The 13,315-nt window shown below is 42.4% G+C and overlaps 1 protein-coding gene across 3 annotated transcripts in view; it reads left to right on the forward strand.

Moving 5' to 3' along the window:
• Positions 1-13,315, forward strand: part of LOC126267134 (uncharacterized) — a 126,926-nt gene that overhangs the window by 96,192 nt on the left and 17,419 nt on the right. For all 3 annotated transcript variants that reach the window (XM_049972057.1, XM_049972058.1, XM_049972059.1), the window contains one exon: positions 574-712. In XM_049972057.1, coding sequence (XP_049828014.1) covers positions 574-712 — 139 coding nt within the window. The remainder of the gene's footprint in view (positions 1-573; positions 713-13,315) is intronic.

Genomic DNA, 13,315 nt, shown 5'->3' on the forward strand with positions numbered 1-13,315 from the left:
GCAAGGCCGTTTTGGTTATTGTTACAAGGCCAGATCAGTAAATCATCCAGACTGCTGCCCCTGCAACTACTGAAAAGGCTGCTGCCCCCTTCAGGAAGCATATGTTTGTCTGGCCTCTCAAAAGATACCCCTCCGTTGTGGTTGCACCTACGGTACGGCTATCTGTATCGCTGAGACACGTAAGCCTCCCCACCAACGGCAAGGTCCATTGCTCTTGGGGGGAGGCTGCAAATGATAATATAATATTTTATAGGCATTAGGAAGCAACTTGTATTAGAGTACATGCTTACCTTCAGATCTGAAATTTGGGCACCTTTCTAAGTACTGAAAGGCAACGGTAAAAACTATGTTGTATGTTTTCTTCTTGTTTTTGTTGAATTTTATGAAGGTCATAATTATATGATAATAGTGAGAGTGTCTTTCCAACATGCAACTTTGTAAGTCAGTTAGTTAGTAAAATACTGTTTCCTTTTAACTTCATAGACTGAGAAGCTATTTGACATTTCCATTAAAATTTAAGAAGTACTTATTGGCTATATTTTGAAACTGTTTATATGACTTAATGTATTTCAGGTCATTCTATAGTCTCCACAGTGAAAACTACAAGATGATTGAACCTACAATTTGTGTGGGACATTATTGCGTGTGCCCATATAGGGGCCAGTGGCATCGGGCTCGAATAAGTAACATCACAAATGTATCGGAAGTGCAAGTAAGTGTAGGCCTGGTGCATATACTGTACTGGTCTTGATGGTTACAGTTAATGAATATGTAATATGACATAAGAAACTTACCAGAATAATTTAATACTGTTTTCATGAAAACCATATGTGTAATTGGGAGATGTAATATCTGCTGGCAGAGTGGCGATTCTGCTCGAAAACCTGGAAGTCTCAGGAATTAAATTTTACCTGGAAAATATCAGGAATTTTGCAAAATCTCAGGGTATTTTGTGTTTCTAATGTAATGGAGAAAGAAAGGTCATTATTGTAAGATGCTCAAAGTTCCGCATCCTCCCCCTCCCCCCAGGTGCTTTGCTCATTGTTAATTTGTCATGAGTATCTTATGGCAGTATCTTCCTCCCCATATCTGGAATCCTCAGGGAATCCTCGCCCGAGCTGAGCAAGGTTGATGAAGTCTTTTGTTCTGCTGCTGAGTGGGGATTATGCTTCAGTCTGCTAGATAGTGTTACCCCGTATGAATATTCCAGCTGCACACTAGTGTTCGTTCTGTGCGCTGACAAAACATGTTCTGCATATTTTGCTGTGGCAGACAATACAGAATGGAGTGCCTGTTAAGGAAATCTGGAGCTGAAATGTAAAAGTACTGAAAGAAACATTTAAATGAGTGGCCGTAAAAAAGGCAAATCCAAGAGGATTTCATATTTCAAACAGAGGGAGATGTTGCTTTAAGATCAGCTTTGACACCACCAAATATGAGTGTTATTTGAAAAGTTCGCAGAACAGCTTAGGAAAAAAGTACTTCCATCATCGAGACTTTTTTTTATTTTTCAATGTAGTCTCCTTGTAGATTAAAGCACTTGGTCCAACAACGTTCCAGTACCTTGATCCGATCTCGAAAATTAGTGTCCTCCGGGCCGACAAAATAGTTGTCAACTCCGGCTATCAATTCTTCAAAGAAGCCAGGTGTGGCAACAATTCATACCTTGGTTTGTGTAATTTTGCCATGACGATGTCACATGTGTGCAGACATGCATTATCTTGATGGAAGATGACTTTCTTCCTTGCTAAACCTGGATTTTTTTTTTCACGTATCTTTTGTTGCAATTTGTCCAGGAGATTAGCATAGTATTCTTCAGTAATTGTTTGCCAAGTGGGGAGATAATCTACAAACAGAATCCTCTTTGCATCCCAGAACACGGATGCCATGATATTTCCCGCCGATGGGTTGTCTTTGCTTTCTTTGGTGGTAGAGAATCAGCATGTTTCCACTGCTTTGACTGTTGTTTTGTCTCTGGGGTATAGTAGTGCACCCACATTACATCTGTCGTCACAAATCGGCGGAAAAAATCTTGTTCAGTTCTCCTAAAACGGGCCAAACATTGTTCTGCTATGTCCATTCTCATGCATTTTTGATCCAGCATCAGGAGTCATGGACCCATCTTGCAGATAATTTTTTCATTTATAATTCTTCAGTTAAAATGTGATGACACCTGGCAAGCGTGAGCCATTTCACGCATTTTCAATCGACAATCCTCCATGACCATTTTGTGCATTTTTCCAATGTAGTGACACACCTTGTCCAACCACAGTGTGTGTCATCATCTAAGCTCTCCACAATCCTCCAGTGTATTCTGGACGTCAGAAAGAATGTCCTTTTTATTTTATTTTTTATTTATTTACGTGTCAAGTTCCATAGGACCAAATTGAGGAGCAAATCTCCAAGGTCATGGAACATGTCAGTACATGAAATTACAAAGTAAAAGTAATAACAGATAAAAGTAAAATGTTTATGAACCTAAAAAAAGTAAATGCATAAGTTTAAGTAAACACAATCAACAATACAACAAGAATCAGCTTAATTTTTCAAGGATCTCTTCGACAGAATTGAAGGAGTGACCCATGAAGAAACTCTTGAGTTTCGATTTCAAAGTGCGTGGATTACTGCAAAGATTTTTGAATTTGAGTGGTAGCTTATTGAAAATGGATGCAGCAGTATACTGCACACCTTTCTGCACAAGAGTTAAGGAAGTCTGATCAGAATGCAGGTTTGATTTCTGCTGAGTATTAACTGAGTGAAAACTGCTTACTCTTAGGAATAAGCTAATATTGGTAACAAGAAATGACAGGAAGGAATATATACAAGGTATACAACTTTGCTTCCGCTGTTTTTTCCCCAACATATGTCTGTGTATGTATGGATGGATATGTGTGTGTGTGTGTGTGTGTGTGTGTGTGTGTGTGTGTGTGTGTGTGTGTGTGCGCGCGCGCACGTGCGAGTACATACCTACCCTTTTTCCCCCTAAGGTAAGTCTTTCCGCTCCCAGGATTGGAATGACTCCTTGCCCTCTCCCTTAAAACCCACATCCTTTCATCTTTCCTTTTCCTTCCCTCTTTCCTGACGAAGCAGCCACCGGTTGCGAAAGCTCGAAATTCTGTGTGTGTGTGTTTGTGTGTTTTATTTATTGTGCCTATCTACCGGCGCTTTCCCGCTTGGTAAGTCTTGGAATCTTTGTTTTTAATATATATATAGGAAAGAGGGAAGGAAAAAGAAAGATGAAAGGTTGTGGGTTTTAAGGGAGAGGGTAAGGAGTCATTCCAATCCCGGGAGCGGAAGGGTTACCTTAAGGGGAAAAAAAGACAGGTATACACTCGCATGGACACACATATCTGTCCGCACATACACAGACACAAGCAGACATTTGTAAAGGCAAAGAGTTTGGGCAGAGGTGTCAGTCGAGGCCAAAGTACAGAGGCAAAGATGTTGTTGAAAGACAGGTGAGGTATGAGCAGCGGCAACTTGAAATTAGCGGAGGTTGAGGCCTGGTGGATTACGAGAAGAGAGGATATACTGAAGGGCAAGTTCCCATCTCCAAAGTTCTGACAGGTTGGTGTTAGTGGGAAGTATCCAAATAACCCGGATGGTGTAACACTGCCAAGATGTGCTGGCCGTGCACCAAGGCATGTATAGCCACAGGGTGATCCTCATTACCAACAAACACTGTCTGCCTGTGTCCATTCATGCGAATGGACAGTTTGTTGCTGGTCATTCCCACATAGAAAGCTTCACAGTGCAGGCAGGTCAGTTGGTAAATCACGTGGGTGCTTTCACACATGGCTCTGCCTTTGATCGTGTACACCTTCCGGGTTACAGGACTGGATAGGTGGTGGTGGGAGGGTGCATGGGATAGGTTTTACACCGGGGACGGTTACAAGGGTAGGAGCCAGAGGGTAGGGAAGGTGGTTTGTGGATTTCATAGGGGTGAACGAAGAAGTCACGAAGGTTAGGTGGAAGGCGGAAAGACACTCTTGGTGGAGTGGGGAGGATTTCATGTAGGATGGATGTCATTTCAGGGCAGGATTTGAGGAAGTCGTATCCCTGCTGGAGAGCCACATTCAGAGTCTGATCCAGACCCGGGAAGTATCCTGTCACAAGTGGGGCACTTTTGTGGTTCTTCTGTGGGAGGTTCTGGGTTTGAGGGGATGAGGAAGTGAGGAAGTGGCTCTGGTTATTTGCTTCTGTACCAGGTCGGGAGGGTAGTTGCGGGATGCGAAAGCTGTTTTCAGGTTGTTCTTGTAAAGGTTCAGGGATTCCGGACTGGAGCAGATTCGTTTGCCACGAAGACCTAGGCTGTAGGGAATGTGGAATGGGTGGCAGTTGTCATAATGGAGGTACTGTTGCTTGTTGGTGGGTTTGATGTGGATGTTCGTGTGAAGCTGGCGATTGGACAGATGGAGGTCAACATCAAGGAAAGTGCCATTGGATTTGGAGTAGGACCAGGTGAATCTGATGGAACCAAAGGAGTTGAGGTTGGAGAGGAAATTCTGGAGTTGTTCTTCACTGTGAGTCCAGATCATGAAGATGTCATCAATAAATCTGTACCAACTTTGGGTTGGCAGGCCTGGGTAACCAAGAAGGCTTCCTCTAAGCGACCCATGAATAGGTTGGCGTACGAGGGGGCCATCCTGCTACCCATGGCTGTTCCCTTTAATTGTTGGTATGTCTGGCCTTCAAATGTGAAGAAGTTGTGGGTCAGGATGAAACTGGCTAAGGTAATGAGGAAAGAGGTTTTAGGTAGGGTGGCAGGTGATCGGCGTGAAAGGAAGTGCTCCATCGCAGCGAGGCCCTGGACGTGCAGAATATTTGTGTATAAAGAAGTGGCATCAATGGTTACAAGGATGGTTTCCGGGGGTAACAGATTGGGTAAGGATTCCAGGCATTCGAGAAAGTGGTTGGTGTTTTTGATGAAGGATGGGAGACTGCATGTAATGGGTTGAAGGTGTTTATCTACGTAGGCAGAGATACGTTCTGTGGGGGCTTGGTAACCAGCTACAATGGGGTGGCCGGGATGATTGGGTTTGTGAATTTTAGGAAGAAGGTAGAAGATAGGGGTGTGGGGTGTCGGTGGGGTCAGGAGGTTGATGGAGTCAGGTGAAAGGTTTTGTAGGGGGCCTAAGGTTCTGAGGATTCCTTGGAGCTCTGCCTGGACATCAGGAATGGGATTACCTTGGCAAACTTTGTATGTGGTGTTGTCCGAAAGCTGACGCAGTCCCTCAGCCACATACTCTCGACAATCAAGTACCACGGCCGTGGAACCCTTGTCCGCCGGAAGAATAATGACGATGGATCAGTCAGCCTTGAGATCACAGATAGCTTGGGCTTCGACAGTGGTGATGTTGGGAGTAGGATTAAGATTTCTTAATAAGGATTGAGAGGCAAGGCTGGAAGTCAGAAATTCCTGGAAGGTTTGGAGAGGGTGATTTTGAGGAAGAGGAGGTGGGTCCCACTGTGACGGAGGACGGAACTGTTCCAGCCAGGGTTCAATTTGAATAGTGTCTTGGGGAGTTGGATCATTAGTAGTAGGATTAGGATCATTTTTCTTCGTGGCAAAGTGATATTTCCTGCAGAGAGTACGAGTGTAGGACAGTAAATCTTTGACGAGGGCCGTTTGGTTGAATCTGGGAGTGGGGCTGAAGGTGAGGCCTTTGGAAAGGTAAGAGGTTTCTGATTGGGAGAGAGGTTTGTAGGAAAAGTTAACTACTGATTTAGGGTGTTGTGGTTCCAGATTGAGTTGATTGGAATTTTGAGGTTTTGGAGGGAATGGAGCTGGAAGTGGGAGATTGAGTAGATGGGAGAGACTGGGTTTGTGTGCAATGACAGGAGGTTGAGGTTTGCTGGAAAGGTTGTGAAGGGTGAGTGAGTTGCCTTTCCAGAGGTGGGAAACCAGGAGATTGGATAGTTTTTTGAGGTGGAGGGTGGCATGCTGTTCTAATTTGCGGTTGGCCTGTAGGAGGATGATCTGAACAGCCGGTGTGGATGTGGGAGAGGAAAGATTCAGGACTTTCATTAAGGATAGAAGTTGACGGGTGTGTTCATTGGCTGAGTTGATGTGTAGGTGAAGGATTAGGTGGGTGAGGGCAATGGATTGTTCAGTTTGGAACTGGTGTAGGGACTGATGGAAAGAAGGGTTGCAGCCAGAGATGGAAACTTTAAGTGTGAGGCCTTTGGGGGTAATGCCAAATGTCAGACAAGCCGGAGAAAATAAAATATGGGAGCGTAATCTGGCTAGGGCGAAGGCATGTTTGCGGAGGGAGTGTAAATAAAACTTAATGGGGTCGTTATGGGGGTGTTGTGAGGGTGACATGGTATTAGAAGGTGGAAAGTATAACATGGGGCTGAAATGAAAATGAAAATAAAAATATATGGGGAGAGATAGAGGTGAACTAGAAGGCAACTGGAGATCTGGTGTGAAAAAAGGTGAAAAAGAGTTGGCTAAAGCTGGGCTATGTTGATCCTGTGGTGAACGTGGGTTGGTAGACAACGATGTGCATAAAGGTTAGGTGGTTGTGTTGCCACCAAAACACGTTAAAGGGTGGAGAAATTCAGGAAAATTTTGAAAAAACTACATGTAAATGTATTAAAAGGAGTGGTTTTGTGGTGGCAGATTATGAAAATGAGGCTACCAATTGTCTGAAGAAGAAATCATGACATTAAAACCTGTGGAAAGCAGCTAAAAATGATCAATGATGTGGGAAAAACGGAAATGCAAATAAAGCGAAAGTTATTAGAACTAGCCGAAATGGTTGTTCAATAGGTGAAAGGAACTGTTTGTGAACTAGAAACGGTGGATTTTATAGCAGCGGTAGTGTCGAAAGCAGAAAAAAATTTTTTGATTATGCTTTGGAAGTGGGTTACGTATTATTGAGTATATATAGGCGGGATAAAATTGTATAGTGGATGATGGTAGAAAGGAAAAGGTGAATACAAAGTGAATCTACTGGCAAAAACAGAAAGAGAAAATATGACGACAGAAAAGATTTCGAAATGCAACAGTGACAATAACAAACATAATTGTTGGGTACAAGTTAATGATATGAATATAATAATTTCAAGTTGCTGCCACTCATACCTCACCTGTCTTTCAACAACATCTTTGCCTCTGTACTTTGGCCTTGACTGATATCTCTTCCCAAACTCTTTGCCTTTACAAATGGCTGCTTGTGTCTGTGTATGTGCGGATGGATATGTGTGTGTGTGTGCGAGTGTATGCCTGTCCTTTTTTCCCCTTAAGTTAAGCCTTCCGCTCCCTGGATTGGAATGACTCCTTACCCTCTCTCTTAAAACCCACATCCTTTCGTCTTTCCCTCTCCTTCCTTCTTTCTTGACGAAGCAACCATTGGTTGCGAAGGCTTGACTTTTGTGTGTATGTTTGTGTTTGTTTGTGAGTCTATCGACCTGCCAGCACTTTTGTTTGGTGGGTCACATCATCTTTGTTTTTAGATATATTTTTCCGCGTTGGCTGAAAAAATTCTTTGTGTATGACTGCTACTGCTTACCAAACGAGAAAGCGCTGGTAGATAGACACAATAAAAAACACACACACAAACTTGAAGCTTTCGCAACCCACGGTTGCTTCATCAGGAAAGAGGGAAGGAGAGGGAAAGACGAAAGGATGTGGGTTTTAAGGGAGAGGGTAAGGAGTCATTCCAATCCCGGGAGCGGAAAGACTTACCTTAGGGGGAAAGAGGGACATGTATACATTCGCGCGAGCACTCACTCATGCACACACACACACACACACACACACACACACACACACACACACACACACACACACACACACACACATCTGTACATATACAGGCACAAGTAGACATATGACTCCTTACCCTTTCTCTTAAAACCCACATTCTTTCGTCTTTCCCTCTCCTCCTCTCTTTCCTGATGAAGCAACCGTGGGTTGCGAAAGCTTGAAGTGTGTGTGTTTATTTGTGTGTTTTTTATTGTGTCTATCTACCAAGCATATTTGTGTGTGTGTGTGTGTGTGTGTGTGTGTGTGTGTGTGTGACAAAAAATATTACATTCTGTGAGTCCAACTGTTTTAACTTCAAACAGTAAGGCAGTTGTTCATCACCCTCACCTTCCACCAGATCTTGCACCTGCTGACATTTTCTTATTCTGGCATATCAAGGAGGGGTTAAACAGCTCATCGTTGCTGGTTAATTTCCATATAGAAGTTTCATATTGTAGTGCAAAAGGATTTAACAGATTGCTAGCACCAGGAAATTTGAAATCCCTATATATTCAAAAACAAGCTAAGAAGGGTACCTTATTAGCACCTCTTTTTGTAATCTGTAAGAGTATTTTGACTTAGTTGAAAATTACTATTAATACTGTTATTCAAAAGTTACAGTTTTTTAATTTTCCAGTACATAGGCAACTTGAGCACCCTCTGAAATAGGTAAAGTTAGAGAAATGTTTAGTAGGAAATGAAAGCTGAAAACAGAAGCTGGTGTTGTCAGATGAAGAAATGTGACATTTTTCAAAGCAGATGCTTCTTTCATAATATTCATATGCACCTGTGATGTATTCTAGAAGTATTTATGATGATTATCGTTGTTAGTGGGTTAATCCTTGTCAGAATTTGTTGTTAGTGTACTTTGTGGAACTAAGTCAATTCTTAATACAGGATTTGAGAAATTTTGTCTTTGATGGTTAGTGATTATTGGTCAAAAGACATATACAGGATGGTCCATCTGAACTTTCGAATGAGATTATCTTGAAAACTATGCATTAGGTAAAGATAGTGGGTAAGACAAGTTCGTAAGCTCAAAGGGGGACATCAAATGATACTACACGTGACTCCTAGCACCGGCCTCTTGGGTGGGGCAGGGACAACTTTTAAATCTTAAATGGAAACACCCATTTTATATGGCAGATGCGGATTCTCCATAAAAAAGTTATGAAGTTTTGTCTGAAACATTTTTTAAACCATTGACAGATGGCACTGATATCGGGAAAAATGTAAAATTGGGGAAGAACTCTGATTTATTTAGAATTATCTGAGAAAAACACATCAAATTGATAAAAAATTTGCACCAATTCCTTCATTGTACAAAATGTACTGTATCCTACTTTTAGCGTTACCCCAGAACAATGACATGGACATAGTAGAATGATATTCCGAGGGGGTGCTTCATTAGTGTGAGTCCCCTTGCCTCTCACAATTTGGGGTGCTTAATTAATGAAATTAGCCATGAAGAAATTGTTTAAAATTATCCCCACTTGCTTCAATGCGCAAAGTCAATCATCTGCAAAAGTTGTCCACAGTTTTGAGCAGCACGTCGCGTGATATGGCTGCACACGCTCTTGGAATGCATTACTCCATATCGTTTCGGGTTGTGGGCTGTCTTTCATAAACAATATTTTTTAAATAATCCCACAAGAAAAAATCAGGAGATGTTAGGTCTGGTGAACGTGGAGGACACTTAATTGGTCCTCCGCATCCTATCCACTGACCAGGGTACCATAAATTTAAAACATTCCGCACATTTTTAGCATAATGGGGAGCTGCTTCATTCTGTTAGAACAACATTCGTTGCCTAGTTTCTAAATCAACATCTTCTATTAGCTCCAACAAATCATCGCAGATAAGTTGTAAATAAGATTCCCCAGTAATATTTCCATAAAAAAAAATATGATCCTATCAAGTAACCATTTAAAATTCCACACCACACCATTAACGACCATTTGTGTTGATTGTCATTGGTCTGTGCCAGTGTGGACTGACAGGGGACCAATAATGATGATCATGACGATTTAATTCACCATTGTTTTTGAATGTGGCTTCATTGGTGAACATAACGTATCTAAAAAAAATCATTGTCACCTCTTATCATTTCCAAGGCCCATTGGCAGAAATGAATGCCTATTTGCATATCTTTCGGCGTTAATGCCTGTATCAGTGTGATATGAGACGCATGATATTTATGTGCCTTCAAAATCCTCAAAACAGTTGATTTCGTCATTCCAGTTTGTCTCTGAATCGCACGACTACTTATTTCGGGATCCAGTTGAACACAGGCGAGAATGGTAAGGGTACAAGCGTCATTTTCATTGTATTCACGATGACGAGGTGGACGGTGCATGTATCCATTTTTAACTCATTGAGTGCAATTTCGAATAATGTTTTCGCTTGGATGATGTCTGTTTGGGAAATGATCCGCATGCAATTGCGCAGCTGCAGCGTAATTGTTATGGTATTCACCTAAAATGAACATCATATCAACATTCTCTGTGGGAGGATAGTGAGCCATGTTTTGCTAAAGAATAATTTACTTTCGTCAGTTGATGTTTATGGTTCACTATCTGAAAGTGAAATGACGTCTGATCGCATTGCACTGACCTTTATACTGAGCCATAGTTCGCTGTTTGGCTGTGGGAGCACCACAGTCGGGTGAGTAATGCAGTTGTGAAGAGTTCCCTGATGAGATTTTAATGCCATTCCACCTCCCTCCATCAAAAACTGTGGCGGATAGGATACATTTTATTAAAAAACTAGCTTAATTTGGCATAATAAAAACATTGGTGCACATTTTGTATCGATTTGATGAGTCCTTCTCAGATCATTCTAAATAAATCAGAGTTCTTCCCCAATTTTACTTATTTCTTTATTTCAGCACCATCTGTCAATGGTTTAAAAAATTTTTCAAACAAAATTTGATTACTTTTTTATGGAGAATCCAAATCTGCAATAAAAAATGAGGCTGGGGGTCACATGTAGTATCACTTGAACTAATGCTTACGAACTCGTCTTACCCGCTATTTTTACGCGATGAGATAATCTCATCCAAAACTTCAGATATTTTAACATACCAGTTTTGTACTGAGATGTTTCTCAGTATTGTTATGTATCTTTTTTGAGAACATATTACATTAGTAATATTTCTGCCATTATTGGAAGGGTCAGATTATGCAACATTAGGAATGTTGTTGATTAATTTTGTATGGTGCTACAGTGTTACTGAAAGATGTGGAAAGCCTATGTTTGTTCAAAAGGGTATTGCCTTTTAGCTAATTTATTCTCGCCAAATGAAGTAGCATTGCAGTGAATATACAGTGACAACAGCTAAATTCCATTGGAGCTGGGGGCTTACTCTTTAGATCAAAAACTGAGATTCAAGCCTAAACTTGTTTCTTTGGCTTCATAGCCACAGAGTAGGGAACCATATCCACATTCATCATAAGCAATTTAAGGAAATCTGGGTGACCTGACAGAGATTTGAATCACCATCCTCCCATTTACGGATCCATTGTGTCACCACTGCACTCTTTTTCTCAGTTCAGTAAGTACAGGTGCAACATGCCAAAACTGCAGGAGCAATACAGTCCATGTCAAACAAACAAACATAAGTGAAATGACAAAAGAGAAGAGTGAGTGATTGACCACCTGTGACAAAGCATACATGTTTATAGTGGAAAATGATGATTAGACAGCATTAAGAAATTACAATATGCCTTGTGTGAGGGCTGTTGACAATTGTTGTGCCTGGAGGCCTAGTGGTAAAGCGCATGACTAGAAATCCAAAGGCCATGGGATCGAATCCTGATCGGGCTAAAGATTTTTTCGTTTTTAGTCTGTCATTAAACTGGCCTTTACCTCAATGATGTGAGGATTCGTCAGGAACAACATGTTGTTCAGATAAGATGTTACACTGTAGGCCCCCTTTTCGTGGTAGGACAAGCAAGTTGCCGAAATGGTGTTCAGTTGGAAGACTTGCACCAGATCATTGAGCCACATGATATTATCGTTGACCACTCTCACATTTTACTGACTTTACTCCAGTCAGTGCACAAGACAATGAAATGCTGAGAGTTTCTTTTCCATATTTTGGACCTGTACATTTTAAATGCCCATCCACTCCACAGAACCATAATGGAGGATAAATGTCAATAGAAGATTTTCTTTTCCTTCTGACAGAAGAAATTGCTGAAATTTATAGAACAGAATAAAGGAAAAGCAGCAGAGGAAAATGCTTCCAGTAGAAGAATCTACAATTGGTGGACTTTGACAGCTGCAACCCATTCCATATCAGGAAGTCCCTGCCATACAGCATAGCCACATGTGGGCGTTGCATCTTTAGTGCTGAACGATCCCTCTTGAAGTATATTGAGGGTTTCACTGAAGTCTTCACAGACTGTAATTACCCTCTTAGCCTTGTACAAAAAGAGATGTCTTGTGCCTTATCTCTCCAGTCACCCACCAACTCCAAGAGTCCCATTGACTCAGTACCACCCAGGACTGGAGCAGCTGAACCACATTCTCTGACTACCTCTCGTTGTGCCCTGAAGTGACGAATGTCCTACCCACTATCCTTCCCACTCCTCCCATAGTGGTATCCCGCTGCCCATCAAACATACATAATATCCTCATCCACCCCTACACAACCCCTGCTCCCAACCACCTTGCCTCATGGCTCATTCCCCTGAAGTAGACCTAGATGCAAGACCTGTCCTGTAGATCCTCCCACCACCACCTACTGTAGTCAGTTCATAAGCATCACCTATCTCATCAAAGCCAGGTCTACCTGTGAAACCATCAAATGACTACAAGCTAAGCTGTAACCACTGTGCTGCATTCTACATGGGCATGACAACCAACAATCTGTCTACCTGCATGAATGGCCATCTATAGTGTGTGGCCAAGAAATAGCTGGACCACCTCATTGCTGAGCACACTGCTCAACACAATGTTCTTCAATTCAATGACTGCTTCACTGCCTGTGCCATCTGGATTCTTCCCACCAACACCAGCTTTTCTGCCTTGCGCAGGTGGGAACTCTCCCTACAATATCGCCTATGTTCCTGTAACCTTCCTGGCCTCAACTTTCATTAGTCATTGTTCTTATCCATCTAGGCCCTTTCCTGTTTACATTCTAGCACTACATACTCCTCTATTCCACCAGTGCACCCTCAGTCTTTCTACTTCTTTTCTTTTCCACGACCCCCCCCCCCCCCCCCCCGACTGCACCTAGCTGACTTACCCTCTCTCCACCTCGTCCCTGTGTCACAGTATGCCCCCACAAGCAGCACTTTACTGTCCCCAACCCCTACACTGCTATCCCTCTCGCTACCTGCCCCAGCCTCCTCCTTCACCGCACCATCCAGTTGCCTCTCACATCACGTGCTGCTGCTCACAGTCTGGCCTCAACAGCCAGAGACTGTGGTTTTGTGTGTGTGTGTGTGTGTGTGTGTGTGTGTGTGTGTGTGTGTGTGTGTGTGTGTGTGTGTGCGCGCGCGCGCACGAATGTTGCCTAGTCTGATGAAGACCTGTTTATCGAAAGCTTTGTTTAAC

The sequence above is a fragment of the Schistocerca gregaria genome, chromosome 4 (assembly GCF_023897955.1).
Source record: "Schistocerca gregaria isolate iqSchGreg1 chromosome 4, iqSchGreg1.2, whole genome shotgun sequence".
NCBI lineage: Eukaryota > Metazoa > Arthropoda > Insecta > Orthoptera > Acrididae > Schistocerca > Schistocerca gregaria.